Source organism: Salvelinus alpinus, chromosome 3, assembly GCF_045679555.1.
Source record: "Salvelinus alpinus chromosome 3, SLU_Salpinus.1, whole genome shotgun sequence".
Classification (NCBI taxonomy): domain Eukaryota; kingdom Metazoa; phylum Chordata; class Actinopteri; order Salmoniformes; family Salmonidae; genus Salvelinus; species Salvelinus alpinus.
The window spans coordinates 40,673,829-40,690,544 of NC_092088.1; the positions used below are offsets into that span (position 1 = coordinate 40,673,829).

The 16,716-nt window shown below is 41.1% G+C and overlaps 1 protein-coding gene across 2 annotated transcripts in view; it reads right to left on the reverse strand.

Moving 5' to 3' along the window:
- Window positions 1-16,716, reverse strand: part of LOC139570722 (adhesion G protein-coupled receptor A3-like) — a 266,327-nt gene that overhangs the window by 200,887 nt on the left and 48,724 nt on the right. For both annotated transcript variants that reach the window (XM_071392854.1, XM_071392853.1), the window contains exon 3: window positions 1,574-1,645. In XM_071392854.1, the coding sequence (XP_071248955.1) occupies window positions 1,574-1,645 (72 nt within the window). The remainder of the gene's footprint in view (window positions 1-1,573; window positions 1,646-16,716) is intronic.

Genomic DNA, 16,716 nt, shown 5'->3' on the forward strand with positions numbered 1-16,716 from the left:
TTTATTCCAACTCGCTAGATATCAACACTGACCTTCCGTAACCCCTTCACCCCTCACATCCCCATCCATCCTCACACGCGCACACACACACACACTGAGGGCTGTCGTGGCTCCGTGCCCTTTCCCTCTGTAATTAAAGAGCTGCTTTGCTGGAGCAGCTGTGGGAAAATAAGCAAGGCTCTCGAGTAATCACCAGTTGGGGAGCACTTAAATTAGCACTCTGCTGCTCCCAGAGCCGGGCGCACACGCCAAAGTTATTATAGTGAACGAAAACTGAAAATAAAATAAAAACTAAAATTGGAATACTGAAATAAAATAATTAAGAAAAACATTTGAAAAACTAAAACTATACTGTATCTATTATCCTTGACTGCAAAACAACCTAAAATAAAAATAAAAACTATTATAAATTATCTTTAGTTTTAGATATTTTGGGCAAAAATCTAATGGGGTTTTCATGCTTTTTTTCTAATGGGGTTTTCGAGCTTCTGAATCTGTCCTGTAAAGGCTGCCAGTAGATGGCAATGTTTCAAATAGGCCTAGCTTGTGCATCACTATCACTAGCTATCAGTAGCCAACAGGGAAGAAATCAGAGGGCGAGCGCGGAGTGTGAACCATAGGCGTGAACAATGGCGGCAGCAAACCCAACACCAGCAGTGGTCGGTCACAAAAGGCAAAGACCCGTATGGGATTATATTGAGTACGTCGCTGGAAAAGAGAAAAGGTAAAAGTATTGTAGTGCCCGAAAATGGCAGCGTGTGTGGCACAGATATGAAAGGGAAAAACCCAACCAACCTCAAAGTTCATCTGAACAGCACCCACAAAGAATTTCAGGATAAAGACAAGGTGAGACAGACGTTATTTTATTTTTGGAATTCGGGTAAGAATTCTACTCTTGGTATCATATGAACACACTTAAAACGTGAAAAATGTGTGAGCTTTACAAAATGAGCTTTACAATTTGCACACATTTATTCTCTGCTAACAAGAAGGATGTGAACAATTTGAACAATATCTATCTAGACCTTTGCCACCTAGGATATTTGTGTGACCGGACCGTCAAATAGTACTTTAGTAGCCCTCCTAAAGGCCTAAAACACATAAATGTTGCCTCTCATGCATAAGGCTACTTTCTGTCCCTAACACTAAAACGAAATAATATAAAAACTGAATAAAAACTAGTAATTCAAGTCTGAAAACTAAAACAAAAATCTAAAAACGAATAGAAAATCACAAAACTACAATAAACTTGGCACACGCACCCCAAATCAGCACTGTTGCAACACCCCAGCAGCCTAAAAACCCCTAACAATCATGACGGAATTAAGTAATTTACGCCAGAGACAGAGAGAGAATGTGTGTGTGTTTTATCTACCACTTCAGGAAAGAGTGAATCTGCTTCTTCTTCTTTAATTATGATGAAGCCATCAAAGGAATCTCTTCTGTCATAATTGCCATGTGGAATAACTCACCTCTCTCCCCGCCCTCCCCTTAACTCACCAACGGCCCCCTAAGACCCAGGCCTTGTCACTCTGGGTAGCCCAACCAGTATGACAAACCCCTTCATACTCACAGTCTCCTCAGAGCCACCAGTCCACGGAAGGCCCCGTGCTCCACCGTGCTAATTAAATTATTCCTCAGGTCCCTAGAGAGAGAGAGTCAGAGAGAGAGAGAGAGAGAGAGAGACACAAACAGAGAGAGGGGAGGGAGACAGAGCCAGATACAGAAAGAGAGAGAAAGAGCGCGAGAGAGAAAGAGCGCGTGTGAGAGAAAGAGAAAGAGAGAGACAGAGACAGGAGATAGGGAGAGAGAGGAGGGGGATAGAGACAGATACAGACAGAGAGACAGAGAGACAGAGAGACAGAGAGACAGAGAGACAGAGAGACAGAGAGAGAGAGAGAGAGAGAGAGAGAGAGAGAGATGGAGCCAGATACAGACAGAGAGAGAAAGAGCGCGTGCGTGAGAGAGAGAGAGAGAGCGAGAGAGAGCGAGAGAGAGAGAGAGGAGGTACTTATTATGCAACTGTGGGTTTTAAGAGTCACATTGCTGGAGACAGGGAAGGGGACTGCCCCTTAAAATGCTCTCATCTGGCAGTAGTGGTTGGCAGTTAGCAATGACATTCACTGAGCTGGGCTCTCATCAGGGACAAGCATGCAAGCTCATTGTGACATTAAGATGTAAACTCCAGCCTCCCTCCAACAAAATGTGATTAATTCCAAAATGCTATACTGTATATCCATTTTTAAAAATGTTGGTAAATTAGCTTTGGTTGTTTAAAGAAATAATGAAAGATTCGTGTTTTTTTCACCATCTAATCATGGCATGGGGTTGTTCAATGATAGACGTGTATTTGTTTAAAATCTATCACATGATGGTATACTTATTTAGAGAAACAAATCATCATGTATTTTTGCTAAATGCTATATATCCGCCTCACTCTCAGAGAAATAAGTAGTACTTCTAGGTTTTACACAGTCAAATGTTACAAATAACAACTTTTTTATAAAGAACTGTACAAATGATACATTTGACATCAGTGCATTCAGAAATTATTCAGACCACTTGACTTTTACATTTACATTTAAGTCATTTAGCAGACGCTCTTATCCAGAGCGACTTACAAATTGGTGCATTCACCTAATGACATCCTTTTCCACTTTGTTACGTTACAGCCTTATTCTAAAATTGATTCAATAGTTTTTTCCCCCCTCATCAATCTACACACAATACCCCAAAATTACAAAGCAAAATCAGGTTTTTAGAAATGTTTGCAAATGTATCTTTTTTTTCTTTCTTTTTTAACAGAAATTTCACATTTACGTAAGTTTTCAAACCCTTTACTCAGTACTTTGTTGAAGCACCTTTTGCAGCAATTACAGCTTCGAGTCTTCTCGGGTATGACGGTGCAAGCTTGGCACACCTGTATTCGGGGAGTTTCTCAAGGGCATGTCGACATATCTCCCACAAGGTCAAAAACGGGGACCCAAACCAGCGACCCATCAGCCCTAGCTCCCAACCGCCAAGCCACCAGACCTCCAAGATCCCCCCTCACAGTTCCCCAAGAGCTGCCCCTCAACCATCCGAGACCCCCCCCACCCCCCGAGAAAAATACAATTAAATAACTCCTCCCACTTGTCTCCAATTTCACATCCCACCCCTCAGCTTCCTTCCCATTACAACTATCTCTGCTGGCCACCCTCTTCAGATTTCTATGCACAATATATCTTTCAACTATGTTGTGATGTTTAACATAGAATTTGAATCTATCTAATCGAATTGAATCCACAGATTGAGAGTTGAAGATAAATACTTTTACTAAGAGTATTAGTATATTAGTAATTGACTGACCCGGTCTCTCCAGATCTCCCAATATTGGCTGTGCTAGAGAATTTAAAACCTTTTGTTTAAGAACATAGTATATGGGATTGATTTTAAGAAATATAACTTAATTCATTTGACTAGTATTATGGTGTTTCTATTCCAAGAAAAATGACAAATGAAACCCTCAGGGTTTCTGTTAGGATGGAACGGAAAATATGGCTCTGTACAACGTGACTGTCGGGAGTAGGCTATAGTACTAAGAGCATAACATTTCCACACCCTAATTGTAGTCTAACCAATACCCAAAACGGAGATTCAGTGAAAATAAAAATCTCATTGATTTATCAAGACCAGTCCCCATGCTTGTCTCAGAGCAGCGTGAAACGGTGCTGAAATAGTTGACCATACGCGGGTAAGCTATTGCCTCAAAACCTGTTGCTTCTAACTTCAATATGCTTTTTAAATAAATAAGACCTACACCACTTTTAACAGCACATTACTCAACACTAGTGAGACTCATGTCACCTACGGTAGGCCTACAGTATACCTAACAAACAACCTAACAATTTTTATAATTGACGTGACTCTCCGCCAAAAATTACATTTAGAGGATCGGAGGATTCTAAATTAATATCTAAGGGGCATTTTTCGTCAGGGAAAATCTGATCTGTGAGAATATCTAAGGGGCTTTTATATAATTCTAAATTAATTAATAATAATAGTACGCTGCCCTATGGGCCTCCCAATCACAGTCGGATGTGATACAGCCTGCGAAAAACACGTAATATTGACTCTTTGGTCGTTTTATATATCAAAAGTACCATGGAATCGGTACATCAAAAATCTCTTCAACTTTTTTGCAATCTGTATGGCACAGAAAGTGTTCAGACCCCTGCCCTTTTTCCACATTTTGTTACGTTACAGCCTTATTCTAAAATGGGTTGAATCTTTTTTCCCCTCATCAATCTATACACAATACCCCCATAATAACAAAGCAAAAATTGTTTTTTAGAAATGTTTGCAAATGTATATAAAAAAAAACTGAAATAGCTTATTTACATACGTATTCAGACCCTTTGCTATGAGACTCAAAATTTAGCTCAGGTGCATCTTGTTTCCATTGATCATCCTTGAGATGTTTCTACAACGTGATTGGAGTCCACCTGTGGTAAATTAAATTGATTGGACATGATTTGGAAAGGCACATACCTCTCTATATAAAGGTCCCACAGTTAACAGTGCATGTCAGAGAAAAAAACAAGCCATGAAGTCGAAGGCATTGTCCATAGAGCTCCGAGACAGGTTTGTGTCGAGACACAGATCTGGGGAAGGGTACCAAAACATTTCTGCAGCATTGAAGGTCCCCAAGAACACAGTGGCCTGGATCATTCTTAAATGGAAGAAGTTTGGAACCACCAAGACTCTTCCTAGAGCTGGCCACCCAGCCAAACTGAGCAATCAGGGTAGAAGGGCCATGGTCAGGGAGGTTACCAATAACCTCATGGTCACCCTGACAAAGCTCTAGAGTTCCTCTGTGGAGATGGGAGAACCTTCCAGAAGGACAACCCTCTCTGTAGCACTACACCAATCAGGTGTTTATGGTAGAGTGTCCAGACAGAAGCCACTCCTCAGTAAAAGGCACATGACAGCGTGCTTGTAGTTTGCCAAAAGGCACCTAAAGACTCTCAGACCATGAGAAACAAGACTCTTTGGCCTGAATCCAAGCGTCACGTCTGGAGGAAACCTGGCACCATCCCTACGGTGAAGAATGCTCCTGACAGCATCATGCAGTGGGGATGTTTTTCAGCAGCAGAGACTGTGAGACTAGTCAGGATCGAGGTAAAGATTAACAGAGCAAAGTACAGAGAGATCCTTGATAAAAACCTGCTCCAGAGCGCTCAGAAAATCAGACTGGGGGCGAAGGTTCACATTCCAAAAGAAAACGACCCTAAGCACATAGCCACTCCTGCAATGTCTTGGCTTCGGGACAAGTCTCTGAATGTCCTTAAGTGGCCTAGCCAGAGCCCGGACTTGAACCCAATCGAACATATCTGTAGAAACCTGAAAATAGCTGTGCAGCAATGCTCCCCATCCAACTTGACAGAGCTTGAGAGGATCTGCAGAGTAGAATGGGAGAAACTACCCAAAGAAATGTGTGCCAAGCTTGTAGCGTCATACCCAAGACTCGAGGCTGTGTAATCGCTGCCAAAGGTGCTTCAACTACTTTGTAAAGGGTCTGAATACTTAGGTAAATGTGATTTCAGTTTATTTTTGATAAATTAGCAAAGATTTCTAAAATCCTGTGTCATTATGGGGTATTGTGTGCAGATTGATGGGGGGGATATTTAATAAATGTTATAATAAGGCTGTATTTTAACAATGTGGAAAAGGTCAAGGGGTCTGAATACTTTCCGAAGGCACTGTATATACAGTACCAGTCAAAAGTTTGGACACACCTACTCATTCAAGGGTTTTTCTTTATTTGTTACCAATTTCTACATTGTAGAATAATAGTGAAGACATCAAAACTATGAAATAACACATATGGAATCATGTAGTAACCAAAAAAGTGTTCAACAAATCAAAATATATTTTATATTTTAGGTACGTCAAAAGTAGCCACCCTTTGTCTTGAAGACTGCTTTGCACACTCTTGGCATTCTCTCAACCAGCTTCATGAGGTAGTCACCTGGAATGTGTTTCAATTAATAGGTGTGCCTTGTTAAAAGTTAATTTCTGGAATTTCTTTCCTTCTTAATGCATTTCAGCCAATCAGTTTTGTTGTGCCAAGGTAGGGGTGGTATACAGAAGATTTGTTTAACACTGTTTTAACACTATTATTTTACAATGTAAAAATAGTAAAAATAAAATGAGTAGGTGTGTCCAAACTTTTGACTGGTACTGTATATATATATATATATATATATTTATATATATATATATATATATATATTATTCAATACAGTAATATGACATCTGTATGTGAAAAATGTACATTTTACATTTTAGTAATTTAGCAGATGCTCGTAGCCAGAGCGACTTACAGTAAGAGCGTTCATCTTAAGATGGCTAGGTGAGACAACCACATATCACAGTCAAATATACAGGACACAAACATTCCATTCCAGCTAAACAGTGGATATATAGAGTTTGCAAAAAAACAAAAAAAAATGTCATACACATCTAAAATCAATTAATAAAAAATCTGAGAACAGTAATATTTTACAAAACACATGAAAGGTACCCATAAGCAATCATTTCTGATGAAAAAACACAAATGCAAAAAATGTGTGGAAATAAACTCTTCATATGTATACTGTAGAATATAGAGTAGGCTACACTGTTAGCATATTTTTATTCCATCTAGAACTTAAAAGGGTTATTTTGCTGTCCCCATATGAGAACTCTTTGAAGAACCCTTTTTGGAACCAAAAAGGGTTCTCCTATGTGGACAGGCGAAGAACACTTTTGGAACCCTTTTTCTAAGAGTTTAGAGAGGTGAAACCTAACAGTGTTGTTCCCAAAGATCACATGGTCAAGAGGACTCATTGACATGCGAAGACGGCACCTTTTACTAATGCTGTACTATCATGATGAAACCCAGTCGTGAATACACCGCTAACTCTGAATGGTCCTCTCTATTCAGAAAGGAAATAACACTATCTGTTTTGAAGCTATCAGATATTACATACATTTTACAACGACCATCATACTCATCATCAGTGACAGTGAATGACAGTACCATGTGAGACTGACACAAACATTAGAAACATTAGTGTCTTCAGCCAGGATCACTTTGTTCCCAATCCCCACTCCCAGTTCCTCGATTTCCCCAGACCGGACGTTGCTAAAAAATGGACCGGCATCATTTCACAACTCTACTTTTTGGTAGTCTCGGGCCAAAGAAAACTTCCTGAAACTGTGTCCCCCAGGTTTCCTTTGACTGGGCTTGATGAGAATAATTCAGGAGTTATGAGAATCAGAAGGAGCCTGGCTCTCTTTCTGCCCAGATGTGTGTACAGTACAGTACACCAGTGCAGTATGGGTAGTCAAGTCTCATACTCTGTGCCCAACCCCAGCTGCTGGTCAACTCAGCAGTCATATAAACAAGCAAGGCCAGCCACAGGGAATAAAACAATACCACTAGCACTAATAAATATACTGCACCCCTTTCCCAATGTAGCCATAAAAAACGTCACTATGATAGTTTTCATTTATAACAAGGGACTGCTTAGAAAACAAACAATCTTATTCAGTTGTTTAAAGCCAGAGTAGAATAATGAAATGTTTTACTGTTTATCCAATACATGAGTTGAGTGCCTCTGTCGAATTAATCTGACAGACTGACAAAGAATTAACCACAACTCAAACTACTAAAGGGCATGTTTTCTGCACCATTAGAGATACAGTAGGCCTGTAGACCACCGGCAGTGATTGAATGCTCTGATGGAACTGATGCTAATTCAGTCAACGTAAAAAGTGTTACACACACAAAAAAAAGAACAACGCACAATCATTATCGTCAGATAAATGACTCTTGTCTGTAGTTAATGATGCGTGTCTGCTGTTAAATTGTTCAGTTAAAACACACTCGGCCTGCACCATTATCCCAACCCACCCTCTTTACCCTACCAGTTCATAGGCTAACATTATCCTTGAAGTTGCGATTCACTGCATACTCATTCACTTTAACATATTATTGTGCGTGTAGATTTTTTTGTGTTACACAATGATTGTCATATCGGGATTGAGGTTTGGAAATCTAAATAGGCTTTCCATGGACCCGACAGTACATAGTAGGGGCAGTTTCTCTCCAGCCCTCTCTCCAAGTTCTGGAGTTTCCCATATGCTGGTTTTCAAGCACTGCCTCACTATATAACAACCTAGCTAGGACAGCCGAGCTATCCTAAAATGAGCAAGCTAAGAGAGTGGACACAGTAGAAGGGAGAGTGGATATTGAGTGAAGAGTGGAGTACTCTATAGACAGAGAGACAGCTACTGTATGACCAGGGTAGCTTAGATCTCTCCTCATGTCGATGGGAGCCTTTGATCATATAAAGCATCTTCTGAGGGAGAAGGTGGACTGTCCGAGAGGGTAAGGTTTCAATGTGCCATTTGCCCAACGCTTTTTGTTCACAGCACACGCAGCAGCCAACCGCAGCCAGAGGCCAGTGCTCCTGTGTCAGAGTTAAGCTGTCAGCAGTTTCTAGCCAGGCCCCAGGCCAGAGGTCAGCAGTGAGAGGTCAGAGGTAGGGGAGAGGTAGGTAGAGGACACCGGTGGGCAGACTAGTGCCAACACAACACAGCAAACGCTGCTGGGCACCTGTTCTCAATCATATTGCTCTGTATTGTATGCTGCCATACATTGTGTCTCAAGGTACTATGAGCACTGAGCAGACAATAAAGACAGCTGTTGTTGCTTTGATCATATACTGTGGGTTACTCTGTTATCATGTCAATCACTATCCCATTTAAGCATAGCTCATTCTGGAGTGGAGGTTGGTGTGTGTTGTTACATTGTTGTATTGTATTGTTAGGTGATTGACAGCAGAGAGAGAGAAAGGCAGGATGGAAGTCCAGTTGAATAAATAAGTCTTCCTGTTTCCTGAGAGAGTTCTGTTTGTAGCTCCGGTCAGGAGGTGCTCACGCAAACACGCACATACATACGAGCGCACGCACAGAAACACACGCACACACACACACACACACACACACACTACCTACTGTTACCTACAATTGAATTCACTCTAAAACATGTACAGCTGGCTAAACTCAACAAGAGCTGGATGTTTAAACAATAAGCGGTTTCTCCCCCGAACCCTAAGCGTTTAAAGTGTGGCTGGGAACTACACTGTGCATGGTTCTGGCTTTTGTAAAACCCTGACATAAACTCCAATATTTGTGGCTGATGTGTGAAAAGCTACTGAAGTGGTTCCCAATTAATTTTGGCTGTGCTGTAGATCTTAGACTGCTGAAGTTTGGCCCTGAGGATATTAGGCTGTTCACCATATGACACTAATGGGAAGATTCATCTCCTTCTCTGGCCGTTCAGCACAAACACATGCACACACATACAGTACACAAACACGCATGCACAAACATGCACGCACGCACAAACATGCACGCACGCACACATTCAGACACAAAAACACACACACACATGAAAGTCCCAGGGGACATTGACCTTGGACCATAGACTGTACTCTGACTGGACCACACACACATGCTCCCAGCACGGCCCACGGACTCAGACTTGACATAGTGCAGGATCTGATCACCCATGTCTCTGATTCAGCAGAATGACCTTAGATTCAAAGCAGTTTACATTCTGGTATTTCATGAACAAACAAATACAATTAGTGAGTGACCAGACACTAGGCACTGATCCAAGGGTATACAGGTTACATGATAACGTTCCATGAAAATGGATTTGCTCCGACCAAAACCCCTTTTTTCACTTCATGCCATTAAATAGAAATGACTAATTACTATTAAGTAACTGGATCCAGAGGTTTTTTTTGTTTACTCAACTTTCGGTTAAAGTGGTACCTGAACTTAAATGTTCAGCTGGCAAAAAACTTCAGAAAATGTTGTATGAAATTCAGTGAACATAAAATGATGTTTGCTCAACTTGTCTCATATGTTCCTTCTACTATTATTTGGGCATCTAACTAAACGGGCTGTGCAACTGGTTACACACACAACCAGCGCTTTTAACATAGTGTTTTCAACATACATATTTGACACATACTTCACATACAGTACATGATTACATTGTAAATTTATAGAGTAATTATTATTCAACCTTTATTTCTCAACCCTTATTTTACCAGGTAAGATGACTGAGAACACATTCTAATTTACATCAACAACCCGGGGAATAGTTACAGGGATGAATGAGCCAATTATGAGCTGGGATATTTCTTTAGACCAGAGAAAAGGGGACCTCCTACTGACCTTCCAACACCACCTGGTCTGAAGCTTAGCTTAGCTTCAGAAGCCTCAGCTCTGTTAAAGCTTAGCTTCAGAAGCGGGATGCAGGGTGGTATGCAGGGTGGTATGCTGCTGTCCTCATCAGGGATTTGAACTCACAACCTTTAGGTTCACAGCATTCCAATCTTCCTACTACGCCACCATGTCTGTGTCAATCATCAGTTAAATCTGGCTATTTTCTCATCACTGATTTGATTAAATTATTTCAGCAACTTTAGGGTTTTCTGTATAGTTGTCTAATGTTGGTGGGGAATATTACTTTGTTTTAATGTTACGCCTTGATCACTATGATAAATACAATAGTTTTACTTGTGTGTACTTTTAACAGAGCTGAGGTTTACTTTGAAGTGCAAAGTGTAGCAATACATGTGAAATCACTCATTGACACAAACATGGTGGCATAGCAAGAAGATTGGTTAGTCGTGAACCAAGAGATTGTGAGTTCAAATCCCAAATCCCATATTCGTATTCCAAGATGGCGTAGCAGTCGGATGTCTGTTTTGTTTGTCTTGTTCCGTCCTGTGTATATATATGGTTTTGCTTCGTATATATTTTTTATATTTTTAATCTCAATTTCCATCTACCGACTGAATATACTCTCCTGCACCCCGCCTCACCCAATGTGATATGGATCTGCTATTTTTTATACTTTAGAACCGGAACCCCCTTCAGAAGCAAGCCAGCTAACTAGCTACAAGCTAGTAATCAGTTAGCCACTGCTAGCGGTCATCACCGTTAACTCGGACATCTGCCAGCCTCAGCCCGGTCAATCCCTGCCAGTCTGCGCAGCACGATATCAACCCAGGTCATATAGGACTGCTTTTCCTCTACCAAATCTCCGGATTCTTACCACAAGCTAAGAACCTTTACTCCGGATCATCACAGCTAGCTAGCTGCTATCCGAGTGGCTACTCCTGGCTAACGTCTCTGTCCCGAAGCAAGAACCAGATAGCCTGGATCTAGGCCCAACTCCCGGCTAGCCGAAGAGATCCATCAGACAATTCCTGGGCTTCAATACCTCTCTTGCCAATTGGCCTGGACCTTTTGCTGCCGACACGGAACTCTGCCGATCCATTATGAGTGGTCTGCCGACGTAACCGTCCGAGGGGGTTTCAACAGGCTTTTCAGTTGAGACGTCCCCCTGAGGCCCATCTGCTAGCCTGCTATCCCCGGCCTCCTAGCTGTCTGAATCGCCATGCCTCCAGCTCGCCTAGCTATTCACTGGACCCTATGATCACTCGGCTACACATGCCTCTCCCTAATGTCAATATGCTTTATCTATTGCTGTTTTGGTTAGTGATTTTTATCTTATTTCACTGTAGAGCCTCCAGCCCTGCTCAATATGCCTTAGCTAACCCTTTTGTTCCACATCCCACACATGCGGTGACAACACCTGGCTTAAAAGGTGCCTCTAGAGACAAAACCTCTCTCATCGTCACTCAATGCCTAGGCCTACCTCCACTGTACTCACATCCTACCATACCTTTGTCTCTACATTATGCCTTGAATCTATTCTTCCGTGCCCAGAAATCTGCTCCTTTTACTCTTTGTTTCGAACGCACTAGACGACCAGTTCTTTTAGCCTTTAGCCGTACCTTTATCCTACTCCTCCTCTGTTCCTCTGCTGATGTAGAGGATGAGGATAACCCAGGCCCTGCAGCACCAGCATCACTCCCATTCCCCAGGCGCTGTCATTTGTTGACTTCTGTAACCACAAAAGCTTTGGTTTCATGCATGTTAACATTAGAAGCCTCCTCCCTAAGTTTGTTTTATTCACTGCTTTAGCACACTCTGCCATCCCGGATGTCCTAGCCATATCTGAATCCTGGCTTAGGAAGGCCACCAAAAATCCTGAAATGTCCATCCCTAACTATAACAGTTTCCGACAAGATAGAACTGCCAAAGGGGGCGGAGTTGCAATCTACTGCAGAGATAGCCTGCAGAGTTCTGTCATACCATTCAGGTCTGTGCCCAAACAATTCAAGCTTCAATTTTAAAAAATCCACCTTTCCAGAAATAAGTCTCTCCCCGTTGCCACTTGTTATAGACCCCTTCAGCCCCCAGCTGTGCCCTGGACACTATATGTGAATTGGTGTCCATCTATCTTCAGAGTCCATATTGTTAGGTGGCGTAAACTGGGACATGCTTAACACCCCAGCCGTGCTACAATCTAAGCTAGATGCCCTCAATCTCACACAAATGATCAAGGAACCTACCAGGTACAACCCTAAATCCGTAACCATGGGCACCCTCTGAGATATCATCCTGACCAACTTGCCCTCTAAATACACCTCTGCTGTCTTCAAACAGGATCTCAGAGGTCCCTGCCCCATTGCCTGCATGCGTAATGGGTCATTCTTCAAAGGGGGAGACACTCTAAACCCAAACTTTTATAGACCTACATCCATCCTGCCCTGCCTTTCTAAAATCTTCGAAAGCCAAGTTAACAAACAGATCACCGACCATTTCGAATCCCACCGTACCTTCTCCACTATGCAATCTGGTTTCCGAGCTGGTCATGGGTGCACCTCAGCCACGCTCAAGGTCATAAACGACATCATAACCGCCATCGATAAAAGACAGTACGGTGCAGCCGTCTTCATCGACCTGGCCAAGGCTTTTGACTCTGTCAATCACTGCATTCCTATCGGCAGACTCAATAGCCTTTGCTTCTCAAATGACTGCCTCGCCTGGTTCACCAACTACTTCTCAGATAGAGTTCAGTGTGTCAAATCGGAGGGCCTGTTGTCCGGACCTCTGGCAGTCTCTATGGGGTTGCCACAGGGTTCAATTCTCGGGCTGACTCTTTTCTCTGTATATATCAATGATGTCGCTCTTGCTGCTGGTGATTCTCTGATCCACCTCTACGCAGACGACACCATTCTGTATGCATCTGGCCCTTCTTTGGACACTGTGCTAATAAACCTGCAAACGAGCTTTAATGCGTACAACACTCCTTCCGTGGCCTCCAACTGCTTTTAAATGCTAGTAAAACTAAGTGCACGCTCTTCAAGCGATTGCTGCCCGCACCCTCCCGCCCGACTAGCATCACTACTCTTGACGGTTCTGACCTAGAATATGTGGACAACTACAAATACCTAGGTGTCTAGTTAGACTGTAAACTCTCCTTCCAGACTCACATTAAGCATCTCCAATCCAAAATTACTCAATTGTAATTATTTAGCATCTATGGACTATTTATTGCCTACCTCCCTACTCTTTTACATTTTCACACACTGGACATAGATTTTTCTATTTTTCTTTTCTATTGTGTTATTGACTGAATGTTTGTTTATCACATGTGTAACTCTGTGTTGTTTTTGTCGCACTGTTTTGCTTTATCTTGGCCAGGTCGCAGTTTTAAATGAGAACTTGTTCTCAAGTGGCCTACCTGGTTAAAAACTTCTTAGGGATAGGGGGCAGTATTCAGAAGTTCGGATGACTGAGATGCCAAAAATAAACTGCCTGTTCCTCAGGGTCAGAAGCTAGGATATGCATATAATTGGTAGTATTATATGTATTATAGTATTATATAGTATTAAAACTGTTAAAATAATGTCTGTGAGTATAACAGAACTGATATGGCAGGAGAAAACCGAAGGAGATTCCAACATTTTTAGTTGACCACCCATTGAAATGCCTGTCTATGGGAAAATCAAAGGAAATCCTCCCAGATTATAGTTCCTATGGCTTCCACTAGAAAGGGTTTCAGGCTTGTTTTTTTTTAAGAATTTGTAGTTTTTCAAGGTGGCTCTCATTTTGACTGTAGTCTTGTGGCGTGCGTGGATGAGGGCGCACACTTCGTTATTTATCTCCGGTATTGAACACACTATTCTCCGTCTTGAATAAAGGTGAAATAAATAAAATAAAAAGTTTAATAATAATATCTGTGAACATGCACGTGTAATCATGTATGTCAACGTGTGTCAAATATGTATGTTGTAAACATTGTATGGCAAAAGCACAGTGTGTTTGTAACTAGATCTACAGCCTTTTTTTGTGAAGATGTCCAAATAATAATTTCAAGTTTGGGCCAGCTAAAAATGTTAAGTTCAGGCAACACTTTGATTGAAAAGTTGAGTAAACTAAAAAAGACTGTGGAACCAGTTACTTAATAATAATAATTTGAAACAACTATAGGATTTTATAGTAGGAAGAATATAATTGAACTTGGCGAAATAAAATATTGTGCGCGCAATAAAGTGGCTATGTTGAGCGTAAAAGTGATCATTTGAAATAGGTCCTATATGTTAGATTTAGAGTTATTGTACAAACCTTAGACTGCCTTAGAAATCAAAAGATATACGGGCTGCATGACGCAACTATAGGCTATTGATGATTTATTTTTATTTTTTACTTCTTATGGCTGCAGGGGCAGTATTGAGTAGCTTGGATGAAAGGTGCACAGAGGTGCCCAGAGTAAACGGCCTGCTCCTCAGTCATAGTTGCTAATATATGCATATTATTATTAGTATTGTATAGAAAACACTCTGAAGTTTCTAAAACTGTTTGAATTATGTCTGTGAGTATAACAGAACTCATATGGCAGGCAGAAACCTGAGAAAAAATCCAAACAGGAAGTGGAAATTCTGAGGCTGGTGGATTTTCAACCAAGCTCCCATTGAAATCCCAGCGAGATATGGATGAGTTTTCACTTCCTATGGCTTCCACTAGATGTCAACAGTCTGTAGAACTTTGTCTGATGTCTCTACTGTGAAGGGGGGCCGGATGAGAGGAGAATTAGTCACCACTGCCATGAGGTGACCATGCTTTGACCATGCGCGTTCACATAAGAGGGAGCTCCGTTCCATCGCTCATCTGAAGTCAATGTAATTCTCCGGTTGGAACGTTATTCAAGATTTATGTTAACATCATTCTAAAGATTGATTCAATACATCGTTTGACATGTTTCTACTGACTGTTATGGAACTTTTGGACATTTCGTCACATTTTAGTGAACGCGCTTTGTGACTTTGGAATTGTTTACCAAACGCGCTAACCAAAGTAGCTAATTGGACATAAATAACGGACATTATCTAACAAATCAAATCAAAGCATTTATTGTGGACCTGGGATTCCTGGGAGTGCATTCTGATGAAGATCATCAAAGGTATGGGAATATTTATCATGTAATTTCTGGTTTCTGTTGACTCCAACATGGCGGCTAATTTGACTATAGTTCTGAGTGCCGTCTCAGATTATTGAGACGGCAAAACGTTTTTTTGAAATCTGACACAGCGGTTGCATTAAGGAGAGGTATATCTATAATTCCATGTGTATAACTTGTATTATCATCTACATTTATGATGAGTATTTCTGTTGAATAGATGTGGCTATGCACTATCACTGGATGTTTTTGGAATTAGTGAACGTAACACGCCAATGTAAACTCCGATTTTTTTATATAAATATGAACTTTATCAAACAAAACATACATGTATTGTGTAACATGAAGTCCTATGAGCGTCATCTGATGAAGATCATCAAAGGTTAGTGATTTATTTTATCTCTATTTGTGCTTTTTGTGACTGCTATCTTTGGCTGGAAAAATGGCTGTGCTTATTCTGTGGCTTGGTCGTGACCTAACATAATCGTTTGTGGTGCTTTCGCTGAAAAGCATATTTGAAATCGGACACTTTGGTGGGATTGACAACAAGATTACCTTTAAAATGGTATAAGACACATGTATGTCTGAGGAATTTTAATTATGAGATTTCTGTTGTTTTGAATTTGGCGCCCTGCACTTTCACTGGCTGTTGTCATATCATCCCGTTACCGGGATTGCAGTCATAAGGAGTTAGCTTGCACTCTTTTCCTTGCCTCAGGCTGCACACGGTGTTCTCTCATATAGTGATCATATTTTCACCCATCAGACTATTCTCAATTGAATCTTGAGATGTAAACTCACGGTGGAGAGATATTCTGTAGCTAAAGGTAATCTATTAGCCTACTAATTAATTTTTAAAAATGCCATATTACTAGGCTATTCAAAATCAAATTCACTATAATTGTAGGCTACATCTGAATTTGTTTAATTCAGGGGGGGGGGGGGGGGTTGTGCTTGGGCTCAGATATAGGGCTATGCTTATGCATGAGCTCTAATATGCATATGGGTGTTTTGAATTAATAATCCCCTTAGGAAGCACAGTTCATTTAGGCTTTGAAACAACATCCACAACGATCATGTTTTCCACTCAGTTTCAACCTGTTGTTGACCTCTTCAAATTTATCAATCACAGTGTTTTAAAAACACAATACTGTTTTGATGATAAGTGTTTGATGTGATTTTCAAACATATTTGCATTGATGTCAGAGTCGTTAGAGGGACAATAGAGCCCTGAGTACCAGGCCATTAGCGATCTGATGATCGTTACCGAGTTGGGTTCTACTAATGCGTGTCCA